Source organism: Otolemur garnettii, unplaced genomic scaffold (genome assembly GCF_000181295.1).
Source record: "Otolemur garnettii isolate 467f Iridium unplaced genomic scaffold, OtoGar3 scaffold00073, whole genome shotgun sequence".
NCBI lineage: Eukaryota > Metazoa > Chordata > Mammalia > Primates > Galagidae > Otolemur > Otolemur garnettii.
The window spans coordinates 9,809,553-9,825,396 of record NW_003852468.1 but is presented as its reverse complement, the minus strand read 5'-3'; the positions used below and the strand labels follow the sequence as shown (position 1 = coordinate 9,825,396).

The following is a 15,844-nucleotide window of genomic DNA, read 5'->3' as shown; positions in this document are numbered from 1 at the left end:
CAGGCCGGGGTTGGATTGGAACCCACCAGCTCAGGTGTATGTGGCTGGCGCCTTAGCTGCTTGAGCCACAGGTGGGAGCCTGAACAAGATTTTTATATATAATGATAATAAGAGATAATAAAATATTTTTGTTCACCTTTGGAATAACTGCAAAAAGGAAGAGAGATAAATTTTGTTTGTCTCATACTGTCTTTATTGACTCTTTCGACTGGCAGAGAAATGGAATCTCCTATCTATCAAAGTGCAAAGGACTTTACTTTTTGAAATCTTTGCCAAATCTTCACTTTGGCAAAATCAGTGACCATTATTTTACAGTAACCTATGATCTTTTTGTGATACCAAGTATTTTAAAACTTTGATACTTGACAGACCTCAAATTCAAACTTTCAAATCCTAAGTTCAGTCTTTTTGACCTCAAACTAACTTTTTGAATACGAAGGCCTTGAAAGTCCAAGAGAAACCATTAGACCTATTTGGTATTTTAAGATCATATGGAAAGCATTGTCAAACATAAAATGGTGTTTAACTTTCTTTGAGTCATATTTATATAAATGTATTCCAGATATATGCTCCAAAATTATAGAAGATTTCTAAAATTCTGACGACATGTTTTGGTATATGTAATCAGTAATAACTATGTTAAATTGTTGTATACTACAAACTAACCAAATTGCTTGTCAATTGCATGTCTAACTATGGCTTTTCCAAGACTTTTTATCCACATTTATTGTTTTACTTTGATTCTTCTCAAAAAGCAGTTTATGATCAGCTATAGTCCAAAATTTGCTTCTTCTTTAAATAAATTTATGGAAATGCTTTGTACAAATACATTTTTTTTGCTAGACAGTCTTGCTCTGTCACTTGGGTAGAGAACAGTAGAGTTATTTTAGTTCACTGCAACCTTAAAGTCCTGGACTCAAACAATCCTCTTGCCTTGGCCTCCCAAGTAGCTGGGACTACAGGTATGCACCATTATGCCCTCCTAATTCTTCTGTTTTTAGTAGCGATGGGGGCTCACTCTTGCTCAGGCTGGTCTCAAATTTCTGAGCTTAAGCAATTCACTCACCTCAGCCTTCCAGAGTGTTAGGATTACAGGCCCTCTTGAACACAGGTTTATGACTGCTTTGGAAGGCAACCTTGGTCACCAGTGTACCACCCACTCCATCAGTTGTTTACTAATTATGTGGATAAAACATCAGCAGAATAGGAAAAAACTTCAGGACTCTAATATTAAAAAGTGACACGCTCATGAGGATTGCTAAGCCAACATGAAACAGAACAAGACTTAATTACATGGGACTGAACTGAGAGAGAACTGAAACAACTTTTTCATGAAGTTTTGTTTGAAACATTTCTCATTCTTTTTATGTTTTGTTTTCCAGAAGTCAAGAAAACTTTTTTCCTTTGAGTTATTTATAGCTTACAAAAAATTGAGCAAAATATGCTCTTGTCAACAAAATTTAAAGCACTTTTTCTTTTTCTCTGATTTCTCCAGAATTTGGAACCTACAGACAGAGGGTGCAAAACACAGCAAAACAAAAAGTACACCTCTTAAGAAAGGTTATAGGCTTGGCGCCTGTGGCTCAAGCGGCTAAGGCGCCAGCCACATACACCTGAGCTGGCGGGTTCAAATCCAGCCTGGGCCCGCCAAACAACAGTGATGGCTGCAACCAAAAAATAGCCAGGCATTGTGGTGGGCGCCTGTGGTCCTAGCTACTTGGGAGGAGGAGGCAGGAGAATCACTTGAGCCTAGGAGTTGGAGGTTGCTGTGAGCTGTGATGTTACAGCATTCTACCCAGGGGGACAGCTTGAGGCTCTGTCTCAAAAAAAAAAAAAAAAAAAAAAAAAGAAAGAAAGATAGAAAAGAAAAGAAAAGAAAGGTTATAAAGAAATATTAAATTTGTAATACTCAAGTCGATTGACTTCTGCAATTACAAGACGGGCTTAGCGTGACTTGTATTCATCTTTCATTTATTTTTTTGAAACAGAGTCTCACTATGCCACCCTCAGTAGAGTGCTGTGGCATCACAGCTCACAGCAACCACAAACTCTTGGGCTTAAATAATTCTCTTGCCTCCGCCTTCCTAGCAGCTGGGACTACAGGCCCCTGCCACAATGCTTGGCCATTTTTTTTTTTTTTCCTGTTGTTTTAGCTGACCCTGGCAGGGTTTGAACCCATCACCTTCGGTGTATGTGGCTGGCACCATAACCACTGTGCTATGGACGTTGAGCCAGTATTCATCTTTTATTATTGGTACATATTGAGCATTCATTTTAACATAGCTTTTTCCTTTCTTAAAATATGTATATGTTTTTTGGCACCCTCAGTATTAGTGAATATTCTTAATTTATAACAATAGAATCATTTGCACAAGTTCAATAAGAATCTGTTTTCTTTTGTTAACAGGACAGAATTGGAGGCAGTGGTTATTTTACCAAAGCTTTAACTGGAATAACATATTTTCAGATATGACCAGACTTCTTTGAAATACTGAAGTTGATTTTATAGAGCTCCTAAAATGCCTTTTGAAAATATGGACTGATACTTCCCCTATGCAGTTTCTTTACAGGGCTCCTGATCCGTAGTAAAGAAGGTTACCTCCTGATACGTCCAGGAATCTCAAGGTATTGTGGAACCTCAAGAAGAGAGTAATCGATTCATACAGGTGTTGCAGAGAGTCGGGTGGCAAATCCTGGAGTTGGCTGGCCTCAAGCCTTTTAAAAGTCTAATCTAAAATTCCTCATAACAAATCCAGTAAGGCCAATTTTTAAAGAGCCTCTATAGTTAATCATTACTCTTGCTGTGCTTTACACAATAATTAGGACAATTATAACAAGACTAAAACTTACTTTACAAATAAATTGGTCCTATAATGATTTGTCTTTTGAAAAAAAGAAAAAACTAAAGAGGGAAGAAACATATTTTAAAATCTACAACATATCTTTTATTAAATTCCAGACTTGTCCACTGTTTTTGAGTTTTTATTATTTTCCTACCAAATAGACTGGGCACCCTAGGGCCCAGAAAAGCTCCTCTTCCTCATACTCCCATTTAATTCCCAGCACCATCAACAACAACCCTATGTTTCAAGGATGGGGAGGTCAGGAAATCACAAAGAACCCAGGGGGAATCTGAGCTGGTGCTCATTTGCTCCAGTGTAAGTATTTACCCCAACTATATCCTGGCAGGCTTCTTACCTTTCTCAGACCAGAAATCACTGGCAATGTCTCCTCTGTTGTCAGTCACAATCAGCTCTGTAAAATCCATGTCATCCCTGGCAAAGTCCCGCTGGATGCCACACCAGTACCATCCTGTGTCCTCTTTGGTCAGGCAGGACACGGTGACAATGAGTTGGTTTCCTGTGTCCCTCAGGGCCACACGTTCAGTGCTGTTGGGAGTGAAGGCGATGACATTGCAGTAGTCCCGGAAATAGCCTCGGCACCAGTATTTGGGGTGATCCTTATAGTGGGCGTCGTAGCTGCAGATGGCGGAAGCGGTGTCCAGCACAAAGCTTTCCTTGAGCTTTTCATCCATGACCATAGCATCTGTGAAAACACACACACACACACACACACACCATTGTTCCTGGAGACACATCGTAGCTCCTGCCCTCCCAAAGGATAGAGAATTGGAGGCTGAGTCTGGCCTTTTCAGGGCTGACAACTGTTACGGGCTGAACTTTGAAGAATCTCAGAAAATTTCACCCCAAAGTATGACTCCTTGGTATAAAAAGTATTGTGAATTATAGACCCTTCTAGATCAAAACAGCATTAGAGGGGGCTTTCCCTCCATCTGCATCAACCAGAGTGACCAAGGAAAAGATCAAAGCGTCAATTGACTTCCTTTCCTGTCCCTGTTGCCTCAACATATTGCAGGAAGGAGGATTGAGAATGCAACCAGACCTGGCCCAGGGTATTTAAATCTGACACCTTCCTCCCAGGTTAGCTTAGTTGGCTAAGAGAATCATTTATCTGTTTCCTCCATCTATTTATTTCCCCAGCACCATTTGTTCCTCCCCAAACAGGATTACCTCTATTTCTTAGCTCCTCCTGCCCTCTAAAAGGCACGTATAAAAACATTTGGATCCCACTGGGATGCTGAGTAATCACGCCGTGTTTCTCCCCATGTGCCTCGTAAATAAGCCTTTCTCTTATTAATCTACCTTAATTGTGAATGGATCTTTCAGCAAACTTGTGGGGGATTGGACAAGTTTCTCCTTATCCCTATATCTGTGTCCCATCCCAAAGTTCATATGTTTAAGTCCTAACACCTATTTTTTTTTCCTGTTTGAGACAGAGTCTCACTATGTTGCCCTTGGTAGAGTACCATGGCATCACAACTCACAGCAACCTCAAACTCTTGGGCTTAAGCGATTCTCTTGCCTCAGCCTCCCAAGTACCTAGGACTACAGGTGCCCACCACAACAGCCAGCTATTTTTTGTTGAGGTTGTCATCATTGTTGTTTAGCTGGCCCAGGCCAGGTTCAAACCCACCAGCCTCAGTGTATGTGGCAGATGCCATAACCATTGAGCTATAGGCACCCCTAACCCCTGTTACCTTGGAATATGGCTGTATTTGGACATAAAGTCTTTAAAGAGGTAATTCACTTTAAATAGGGTCATTGGGGTGGTCCTTCATCTAATTTAGCTAGTGTCCTTATAAAAGAGAGAGAGATTGGCTTGACGCCCATAGCACAGTGGTTACGGTACCAGCCACATACACCAAGGCTGGTGGGTTTGAACACAACCCAGGACTGCCAAATAACAATGACAACTACACCCCCAAAATAGCTGGGTGTTGTGGTGGGTGCCTGTAGTCCCAGCTATTTGGGAGGCTGAGCCAAGAGAATTACTTAAGCCCAAGAGTTAGAGGTTGCTGTGAGCTGTGAAGCCACAGCACTCTACCAAGGGCGACATAGTGAGACTCTGTTCCCCCCACCAAAAAAAAAAGAGAGATTAAAAAGACACTAACAACACAGAGGAACGACCCTGTGAGGACACGACAGGAGGGCAGCCGTATGCAGGCCAAGGAGAAGCCTCAGGATGAAACTAAACCTGCAGACAATTACCTTGACCTTCTAGCATCCTTAACAATAAAGAAATAAATTTCCATCATTGAAGCCTCCTAGATTGTGGTATTTTGTTTCAGCGGCCCTAGAAAACTAATACAGCAACCCTGGAGAAGTCTTTTTCCCCAGCCCAAGAGTGGGTCAGACATGGAGAACTCTCACCACTTCTTGGCAGGAGCCTTTGAGAGCCCAAGGCTTACTATTAGTAAAATCTCTCTGTCCCTTCTTCCTACCCCCACCTTGGCACCCTCAAAAAGAAAGTGAGAAGGTTCAGAGACTTCTGCTGGCTTCATAGAACTGAAAATAGAGGGAGTCAGGTTCTGTCTTCAGGAGCTAAGAACCTCATGTTTCCTCTGTACAAGACCAGCATAGGTGACTCTGTGATCTCAGGATACTGCGTAATAAGGAAGCTGGGCTGGGAAAATGTCTGACCAAGGAGAAGATCTAAGCAGCAGAGCCCATCCCTCTCTCCACCTTCCACGTGTGTGCTGAGGACCTTCCAATGCTCCTCAGATACGGCTCCTATAAAACAGGCTCCCATCCTTGATGTCATTCTGTTCTCATAATGACCCCACAAGGAAGATCGTGTGAGCCTCAGTTTATAAGCATAGACGCCGCCCCAAGGAGAGGTGCAGTGACTCTGAAGGTCACACGACTGAAAGGCGACAGAGCCGGGACAAGGCCAGTCTTCCACTCTCATCTTGGGGTCACACATGGACAGAAAGGGGTAAGTTGAGTCCAGGTCTATCTGCACAAATAGTTTTTGAGGGGAAAAGAGGAAGAGAAAGATTTTTTGAGAGGATAGGAGAGGAGGAAGAGAAAGAGACCCTTGGATAAACTGAAGGAGAAAATACCAAGCCCTCATTTTAGCCAGAGTTCTCAAACTCCTCACAAGCCCTCTTATAAGAGGTAAAAACAAGAACTAATATTATTTTCACCTCTTTTATTTTCCCATCATTACTTAGGTGGTTTGTGAGAACAAGCGGAGACTCTAATAGGAGAAAACTCCAAAGCAGGATCTCCAGGGAGGCTACAGCTTGAAGGGCTAGAATTGTTCCTGCCCACATCTTACCTGAAAAGAGGGCCAAGGAGAGCAGAATGAAGGGCCACATGGCTGGAAGGAAGCAAATCTTTAACTGAAGTGTTAGGATATACCCAGGAATCTCAGGAATCCTGGACCTGTTTAAGGGAAACACATATATTTGAGCTTAAGATGATTTTATCCTATTTGAACAGACTAGTGAAAAGGGAGAAGAACCAAGTAATCCAGGCACTGCTGCCATAGATAGGTGTCCAGGTTGTACACTGCACAAGGGTACTGCGCCACAGGGTCATCAGAAGGATGGCATTCATGGACATAAACTTACTTATGGGCAACTAAAATGATTTGGGGCTTCCTGGCAGAGCCCCAAACAAAAGTGGGAATCTCTCCTCTAGACAAATCTGCCACATCAGGTCTTGTACACGTTCAAAAGGGCACACGCACACACATACCATCACTGGCACACATTGGCAGGTGCTCATTTGTGCCCGGCCCTGTTACCAATGATCCTGGCATCATCAGAGGTCACTCCTCCTGTCTGTCCATTATTCTTGGAGGCCCAATCTCTGTATAAGTGAAAGGAATCCCAGCAAAGAGATTCCTCACTAACCCAACTCTCCAGTGGACCCTGCAGCCTCCTGGGGGATGTGGTTGGTGGGTGGAGTGTGCCAGCTGTTAGCAGCCTGTGTGCCTGGAATCTGAAGCATGAGAGCATGCACAAGTGTGGGTGCTTAGGTGTCAGCAGGCAGGGCTGCAGTCTGCAGATTTCTCGAAAGCTCTGCTGGGAAGAACTGGAAGCAAACTAGGAGATTTGTCATGCAGCAGCAGCGGCAGCTTCTCACATGCTCTGACTGCTGCTTTTGGAAGTCTGAATCACTGAAACACCATTCCAGTGAACTTAAGCTGGGCACTGCTTATCACGCTTCAGAGCGAGCACTTCCCATCAAAGCCAGATGTGAATATTGCCCAAGTTGTGCAATAATGTCTCCTTTTGGGAGGGGGAGCCTCCCTCCAGTTCACACAAACTCAGCATATGGGCCAGTGGCAAGCCTGCGTTGTGTCAGGAGTCTTACTTCAGTATCTCATTAACTCCTCATCAAAAAGTTCTGAGTTCCACAAACAAATTGCGTGACAAAAAAGGAAGAAAGAAAAGGAGAACTGATAGATTAAAGAGGGGCATAGACATATCAACTAACTGAAATAGAGGGATGGGGCAGCGCCTGTGGCTCAAAGGAGTAGAGCGCAGGCCCCATATGCTGGAGGTGGCGGGTTCAAACCCAGCCCCAGCCAAAAACAGCAAAAAGAAAAATGAAATAGAGGGAACTTACTTATATTTGTATGGAAGCAAACAATTCAGAAAATGTGACACTATTAAGAAATAATTGTTGGCTCAGTGCCTGTGGCTCAAGTGGCTAAGGCGCCAGCCACATACACCTAAGGTGGCGGGTTCGAATCCCCAGCCCGGGCCCGCCACAACACAATGATGGCTGCAACCCAAAAATGGCCAGGTGTTGTGGCGGGCGCCTGTAGTCCCAGCTACGGGAGTCTGAGGCAGGAGAATCACTTGAGCCCAGGAGTTGGAGGTTGCTGTGACCTGTGATGCCACGGCACTCTACCCAGGGGGACAGCTTGAGGCTCCATCTCAAAAAATAAATAAATAAAAATAAATAATTGTTAATTTATTTCTTCTTTGTTATTTATGATAATGGTACTGTCAGGGGCAGCCTTCAAGGTAGCTCCTGGTGGTCATGCCCTCTGTAGTCCCCCTTCCAAACTGAATCAAGGTCAGACTTTGTAATCCATAAATTATGGTGTGTGACTTCAGAGCTAGGTCAGAAAGGGTGTACAACATGCACCCTTGTCTCTTGCACTGCTCCCTAGGGAGTCAGCTACCATGTCATGGGGACTCTCTAGCAGACTGTGGAAAGGTCCAGGTAGGAAGGAACCAGCTTGCCAGCACCAGCTTACCAGACATATGAGAGTCACCTTGGGAATGGATCCTCTGGCCACAGTCAAGCCTTCAAGGGACTAGAAACTCAGCAACCTCATGAGATACCCTGAATATGAACCATTCACTCAATCAAGTTGCCTCCCAATTCCCAGCTTGTAGAAGCCACAAGAGATAATAAAGGATTACTGTTTTGAGCCTCTAAGTTTGGGGTAATTTGTTACACAGTAATGGATAACTAACACAGACACTGTGGTTAAATTATTTAAAAGCAGTCCTTATCTCTGACAATGCTGAAATTGTCTGGGCTTGATTAATAACTAAAAACTTCCCTAATTTTTGGCTCTACTTCCAACTTAGGACCAACGAGAGAAAGCCAAGTATGCACCCCCAGCCAATGACATGGGGTGCCCCTCTCCAGTTAGCCAGACTACAGCTTCCCCATGCCAACACTCTCCCATAGGAACACACATGAAGCTTTCCCTTTTTAATTTTCACTGTTAAAACAAAATAAGACTTAGTTGGGCAGCCATTAGGCTAAGAGGGCTCCAGCCCCTGGGGACCCTACAGAAGCAAACAGAAACCCAACTCAATGGTAACCAATCAGAAACCACCAAGGCAACCCTTCCACTAGGGACTTCCCATTTGAACCAATCGAATATACAGGGTGGACATTAAGTTCACGTGCAATTTAAATAGTAAGCTATTTATCTTCCTTCCACAAACACCTTATAAACGTTTTTCCTTTTGCCCTCTCAGTGGAACGTGCCCAACAGCTTGCCATCTGGAGCTGCCCGATTCATGAACTGCTGAATGCTCAGATAAAATCGTTCCAATTTTAATGAGGCTCAGTTTACATTTTTATCCCACTTTAAAGTTTTTCTACTCTTCTGCCTGCCTTTGAGTCCCCACCAAGATGCAAGCAACTGAGGCAATATAGCACCCTCACTATAGCAAGTTCAGAATAGTCTTTGTGTTCATTAGGTTAGTCCCCAATTATTTCCACAGTTGACTTAAAAAAAAAAAAAAAAGCAAAAAAAACCCTAAAACGAAACAGTTGCTTAACAGGCACCTTTGCTCCAGCTTATTTGTATGGAAGAGGAAGAAGTTGTGTCTGGGAGGTCTTTTTACTTTATGTCTTTAAAATAAAAGCCCACAGTTCCCCTTGACTGCTTAACTGAAAGAGAACCAGGCAGAAGGGGCTCTCTAAACCTGAAACCAGAATGGACTTCTAGCCAAGCTCCTCAGCAAGCCCGTTGGTTCATTTGTTTTGAGTTTACTATAAAAGACATTTTCACTGTAAAGATTTCTTCCATGGTGGTGAAACACCTTATCTCAGGAGATCCCCATTTGACAAAAACAAAACAAAAAGCAGAACACAAAAAGCCAGCAGTGGACTCTCTAAGCAGTGGCAATCAAAAAGAAAAGGAACACAAAAAAGAAAGAAAGAGAAGGAGGAAGAGAAGTAGGAAGAAGAGAAGGAAGCAAGACAAAAAAAAAAAAGTACAAGCAGTTCTGAAACTGAAGGGCTGCAGCCCGCCTAATGACACCCAATGATTAAAGAAAGACAGCTGTTTTGTTTTGAGGGAAGTGGTCGCTCTAAATCAAGTTTCTAAAAAAAAAAAAAAAAGGACAAGGGGTAAGTGTTGCTATGACAACTAGAAATTATTGGTAAACTAAGAAGCTTGGTGTGAAGATCACTGGGAGACTGAGACCTGAACCACTTCCTCTCCCTTCTCCCTCTGGGCAGATTTTCAGGGCAGGACAGTGTGGGAGGCACAGCAGAAGCCATGGACTGAACCCAGGGCCTCATCCTGGGGGCACATTCTAACTAAAACAAATCAATGGAGGGGAAAACATTCTAGAATTCTTGCTTCTTCCTAGACTGACAAGAAGAGAAGCCAGGGCCCTTTGCTGAAAAGAAATGTTAACAAGGTAGATTTTGTTATCAGGGTCTAAGATTAGGTTTAGAATAAACTTTCAGGACTGGCTCAGAGTTAAATTCACTTTCAGAGACACTCTCTCTCATGTTGTTTAATTGAAATCTCCACTTTGCTGCTCTTGTCAAGTTAATATATTGCCTGGGGAGTGGGAATCTGCAGCTGCAGATGTGAACACACTGAGCCAGACACTCCACCTTGAACTTCTGGAGCCATACTCCAGAAACGCTCAGACATAGTGACTGGCACTCTACCCTACTGGCATTCTACTCCAGAATTCTGATTCGAGATCAGCAATAGTATCCAAGGTGAAAAAACAGCAGCCCTCAAGTGTACAAACTATGGTTTATACTCATCTGTCTTGTCTGAGAATAGGTGGCAAGAAGCTCGGGATCTCCGGTAAGGCAGGGCTGAGCTTAAGTCCTGGCTCTTCTCCTTGTTAATCAAGGAGTTGCAGACAAATTACTTAACTTCTCTGTGCCTCAGTTTTTTCTTCTGCAAAATGGTGATGGTACTAATGGTAGTACCTACCTCACAGATTTTCAGGATCTAAAGAGATAATGCTTGCGAAGTGCTTAGTGCATGGAAGGTGTTTAACAGGTAATAGATGCCCAGCATCTGTTTTTGCCTTGTACCCACTACTCCTATTAGAATGAAACACCAGGGGAAATGATTAGGATTCTTCCTCTAACATTAAGGGAATAGTTTGCGAAATTGGCAAATGTGGCTGGGCGCCTATGGCTCAAGCGGCTAAGGCACCAGCCACATACACCTGAGCTGGCGGATTCGAATCCAGCCTGGGCCCACCAAACAACAATGATGGCTGCAACCAAAAAATGGCCAAGTGTTGTGGCGGGCGCCTGTAGTCCCAGCTACTTGGGAGGCAGAGGCAGGAGGCTTGCTTGAGCCCAGGAGTTGGAGGTTGCTATGAACTGTGAGGCCACAGCACTCTACCCAGGGTGACAGCTTGAGGCTCTGTCTCCAAAAAAAAAAAAAAGAAAGAAAGAAAGAAAGAAAGAAAGAAAGAAAGTGGCAAATGCTCTGATCAGCCCAGGAATAAGAAGCAGGGTGTTCTGGGGCAAGGGGTAAAAAGCTGAGCAGGCCACATGACTCCGGGCAGCATATGAGCAGGTTGAGTGACTGTCAAGAACACCCAGTTGGGTCTTCAGGCCCCAAGGGACCCTAGGAAAGAGCCACACAACAGTTAGCTATCATCTTTTATTTACTCAAGTACATTCACAGGTAAGTTCAGCAGTTTAAGTCTCCCTTAAACCCAGTTTACTCCTTCTGTTCACACCATCTCCTAGGCATCTTGTGAGAGCAAGTTCTTTGCTATGTTTCACACTGGCGTGGAACTGAGTCACTATCACATATGTGTCCAAACCAACTAGAGTCTTTTGTTGGTAAGTGAATGAAGCACCCCTCAGACTCTACGATTTCTTTTTCTGTTTAGGAAGGAGGGACACAAATAAGCAATAGTATAGTAATACATCACCCTCAAGTTAGACCTCCAGAAAACTGAGTTAAAGAAGAAGATCAAGAAAAAACAACTGAAGAAGGTAATAGAGGAGGAATGATAAGAGGCAACCAGCCAAATGTTCTCCACCTCAGCAGAAGGAATCAAGGATGCAAAATGCCCTTGGCCCAGGCAGATAGGTCAGGTCTTCAAGTGTTTGTTGATGGTGAAGCTGAAGATCAATGAGACAGAGAGTCATCATCCGTCATGGATAACTACTCAGAAATCTGCTCAATGTTTGGGTTAAAGGAATTAGAGGGATGGCAGATCATACAGGATCTGAGGATCAAAAGATAGGTTTCCTTGAACCTTTTTATTTTATAAGCATAGACAATAGGGTTCATCATGGAGTTAGCATGGGACAGCAGGATGCCCAAGTATAACACAATTTGTGGTACGTCGCCATCAAAGTAGATAACACAGTTGATGATGGATAATGGCAGCCAGGACACAGCAAACAAGAAAAGAACCAGAAACAGGGACTTAGCCGTCTTGAACTCCCGTCCATAAAATGCACCTGTCTCTTTAGAGTTAGAAAAGTTCTGACTGAGTTTCTTGTGGATGATGTAGAAGATGTCAAAGTAGATGACACACATGACAACCAGGGGGATTAAAATCCAGACGAAGAAGCTGAAGTAGACCATGTAGTCCATTTTGATGACGGAACGGAATTGGCAGGAGAGGGAGGTGACACTTCTGTTGTATCCTGGGGTCAGTTTCACATTCCAGCCAAACATGGGTGTCAATCCCACCAGGAATGACACCAACCAGCAAAAGCCCAAGGCCAGCCATATTCTTCTCTGAGTGGTGACCCTTTTGTATCTGTTTGAATGAAAAAAGGCAGTGAGTTCGCAGCAGGAATTGCTACAGGGTGGGGGGAGATGGCACTGTTAAAGGAGAGAGAGAGGGTGAGCCAAAGCCTCCACTCTCTCAATTCCCCAGTCTTCTGTTAAGAGAGGAGAGCATTGATAGTCTATGGTGATTTGAGCTAAACTCTACCGGATATGAAGATAGGATGGGCAGACCATGATTAGAGAAAAACTCAGCCAACTCCTCTGGGGAATCATCTAAAAAAGAACAATCTAGGAAGGATGAGGAATGTATTGCTTAAAGTTATTTCCATTTCTAGTGTGAGAATTCTTCAGCTCCTGGGAGGTAAGATTTATCTATGTCTCTGGAGATCACATACCTGGTGTGAAATGATCTAATGATCTTAAAGCATGCTTGCCTGCCACACCCTGCACTGTTTTGTCTGGCTGTTGTACAGATGCTCATAATTTATGCTATGTCTGTCCACACTTCCTCTCTACCTGCCCTGCCCCTGCTTCTCTGTTTGCGTGGGCATCCATTCTTGGTGTTTGAGCTCAGTGAATCAGTGGAGTTGTATAGGTTATGTTGAAGTACTTCAGAGACCTTAAAAGACTCAACCAGTAAAAGTCACCATTTCTGCTTACACCATCCTTCCCGACAGCAACCTACACAGACTGCAAGAAGGAGACAAATATTGTGAAATACCGACAGGAGATTCTATTTACACAGGAGATTCTATGTCAGTTAAATCTCACAACAAACAAGATATTTTTTTGATGATCTCCATTTTACTGATGGCAATCGTGAAAATAATAGGAATGGTAGCTACTATTTATGGACTATAGGCTGTGTGGTATTTTTCTAAGAACTTTACGTATGTTAACTCATTTAATCCTATGATGAAAGTGCAAATTATTATCCCCATTTTATAGTTAAAAAATTGAACCACGGACAAGTACCTTATACAAGCTAGAAGAGGTGGGACTAAAACTGAAAAAAGGTCGGTCTGAATTGAGAGCATCTTAACTACTGGGATATAGATGAAGAAACTGAAGGAGAAAAAGTGAAATAGATTGGCCAAGATCAGATCTCAAGATCCAGTCTTTGAACACCGGCTTGTTTACATTGTTTACTTGTTTGTAACCCCCTCGCTGTGCTCTTTCCTCAAGACAAGAGAGGCGAAACATGAGGCCAGTGCGACTTAGGACAACTGGGGGATTAGATTTCTCAATCTGGCAGTCTGCTGTCTTCACGTACCCACACAGAAGCTTGGAACTACCATGGGCAGTGAAGAACATTTTGGGGGGAAAAAAGGTTTCATTGCAGGGGGAGGAGTAGCAGGAGGGGAAAGAGGAAGAAAAGGAGGAGAAATAGATACATTCTAAGAACCCCTTTCTCAAGCTTGAGGTGGGCACAGAATCGAAAGCAGAAAGATGAAATAATAACCTACATTGGCAAAGAAAAGAACCTTCAGTTTGTCTTCCCTCATTCTTATCTGCCTGCTTCTCCTAAAATAAGAAATGTTATCTGGTAGGGTTCTACCATTTCTAAAACTTAAGAGCATTTTTTACTAATTAGAGATCTCATCAGCTTCAGCTTCCCTGAGGACTGAGCATCTGCCCGTAGCCATTGGAGAAGGGACTGGAGCATTCCGGGTTCCAGTCCCCCAGTCTCAGCTCATCATTCATCGCTCAACCCTTCATAGACATTTATTGCCCTATTTCAACCTCGAGGACCAATGTGCATTCATTATCACTCAAAAGGTCTGGGATCTAAACTTTGTAGACTCATTTCACAGGCACCTCTAGAACTGCCCCCGCCCCATATCCCGCAGGCTACCTGACAGTAAGCTTGACCCGCAAGTACCGGTCCACAGCGATGGCCAGCAAGGACATGATGGAGGCGTGGGTAAAGATCAGCAGCAGGCAGGTCATGAAAAGGCAACTGTAGAAGTGGACTGTGATGCCCAGGCTGACGACAATGGCCAAAGGCATGACTAGCACCCCTACAGCAATGTCAGCCAGGGCAAGGGAGACAATGAAATAGAAGGTGGTGGTCTGCAGGCTGGGGTTCAGCTTGACCACCCAGATGACCAGCACATTGCCCGCTATGGCGCACAGCCCAATGACAACCTCCACAGTGATGTAGGTAAAGCTGGCCAACGACAGGGCAGTGCTGTTGATGGGCATCTTGCCTTCCCAGAGGAGTCCCCACGGGGACAGGTGAGCCAGCAGGATCTGCAATGGCCAGTGGGCCTAGATCTTCCCAGATATCTTCCCAGAGGTCCATGGGTAGCAACACTCTAAAATTCACACCTCACTCACTCCTCTTCTCCGGTGGGTGATCCATCCCTAGATAGGGCCCTTCGCAGGGTGATCTCTTCTGGCTCCTCTGCCAGCCACACGTCCCCGGGCTCCTGGAGGCCTGCAGGATAGTTCTCTGTGGGCTGAATGTGAAAGTCCTGCTACTCTAAGTTCCCCAGACAGACACTCTCAAGGCCTCTGCCTTCCCCTGCCCCCAGAGGGCTTTCTGAGTTCCATCAAGATAACCAACCCTCTTTAGCGGTGTTTCAGGAAGTGAGATGTGCCAAGAGGAAGTACAGAGCACGGAACTCTCAGCAAAAAGATGGAAAGAGCCGGGGAGGAGGTGGGAGTGGCAGAGAGAATGGTCAAAACAAGATTAGGTGACAGAATTCATTCATTCAGGAACCAATGAGGATACAGGACTGGAGGGGAGAGAAGCTAAGAGTGCCAACTATGCAATATTCTTGCCTTTGGCTGGGTTAGCAGCAAGGCCCCATATAAGGAGGCAGACAGGAGAAGCAGAGAAACAAGAAATAGATTTTGGTGGCAGCTTCCTAATCTTAGCCAGCACTTATTCCTTCTAAGTGCATAACAGCAAGCACCGAGAATTCAGCTGCGTGAGTCGACTCTTCGCTGAGCACAGCTGGCACCCAGCCTTTGCCACAAAAATCCTTTGTCAAAGGGACAAGCAAAGAGTCTCTGCTCAAAAGAGCAAAACCTCAGCACATCTGCTGAGCATCAGTCTCTCCACCCACACCCCTAGCAAAATCTCTCGTGCTCTCACACTAGCATCTGCCTGTGTCAAAGCTATTTGAGGAACAACAGGACAGCAGGATGACCAGATGCACGGAATGAAGGGAAAAGGCAGCGTGTGCACAGAGTCTCACAGCGTGTCCTGCCTCCCCCAATCCCAAGCCTCAGCAGCACCGTGCGTCTGTCTGGGAATCAGACCCTTTTCCCTGAAGCTGCTCACCTGGTCACCAGCTTCTGGGAACCAGACGCTTGAGCACAGCTGTTATTTAGGGAGCCCACCTGCTTCAGGTGCTTCTCATCACTGTGCGAAGGGGTTATGTGGACGTAAGCCTGCATAATGAATTGAAAGCACCTATATATATGTACAGTCAAAAATAAAAATAGTGTGGTGGTGTCTAGCAACAAACACTTGTCAGTGGGGCGTTAGGGAGATGCCCTGGACAGGGCCTGGCCCTCTTCCTTG

At 44.4% G+C, this 15,844-nt stretch overlaps 1 protein-coding gene across 2 annotated transcripts in view; it reads right to left on the bottom strand.

The window, feature by feature from the left end:
• The window catches only part of ADORA3 (adenosine A3 receptor), a 23,546-nt gene extending 9,032 nt beyond the window's left edge, over positions 1-14,514 (bottom strand). The window contains exons 1-3 of one of the 2 annotated variants that reach the window (XM_023515496.1): positions 14,165-14,514; positions 6,142-6,248; positions 3,199-3,546 (exon numbers count right to left, since the gene is read on the bottom strand). In XM_023515496.1, the coding sequence (XP_023371264.1) occupies positions 3,199-3,546; positions 6,142-6,248; positions 14,165-14,514 (805 nt within the window). Of the gene's footprint in view, positions 1-3,198; positions 3,547-6,141; positions 6,249-11,211; positions 12,338-14,164 lie in introns of those variants that run through there. The other variant, XM_012807636.2, reaches the window with a different exon arrangement.
• Between the last annotated feature and the right edge of the window lie 1,330 nt (positions 14,515-15,844).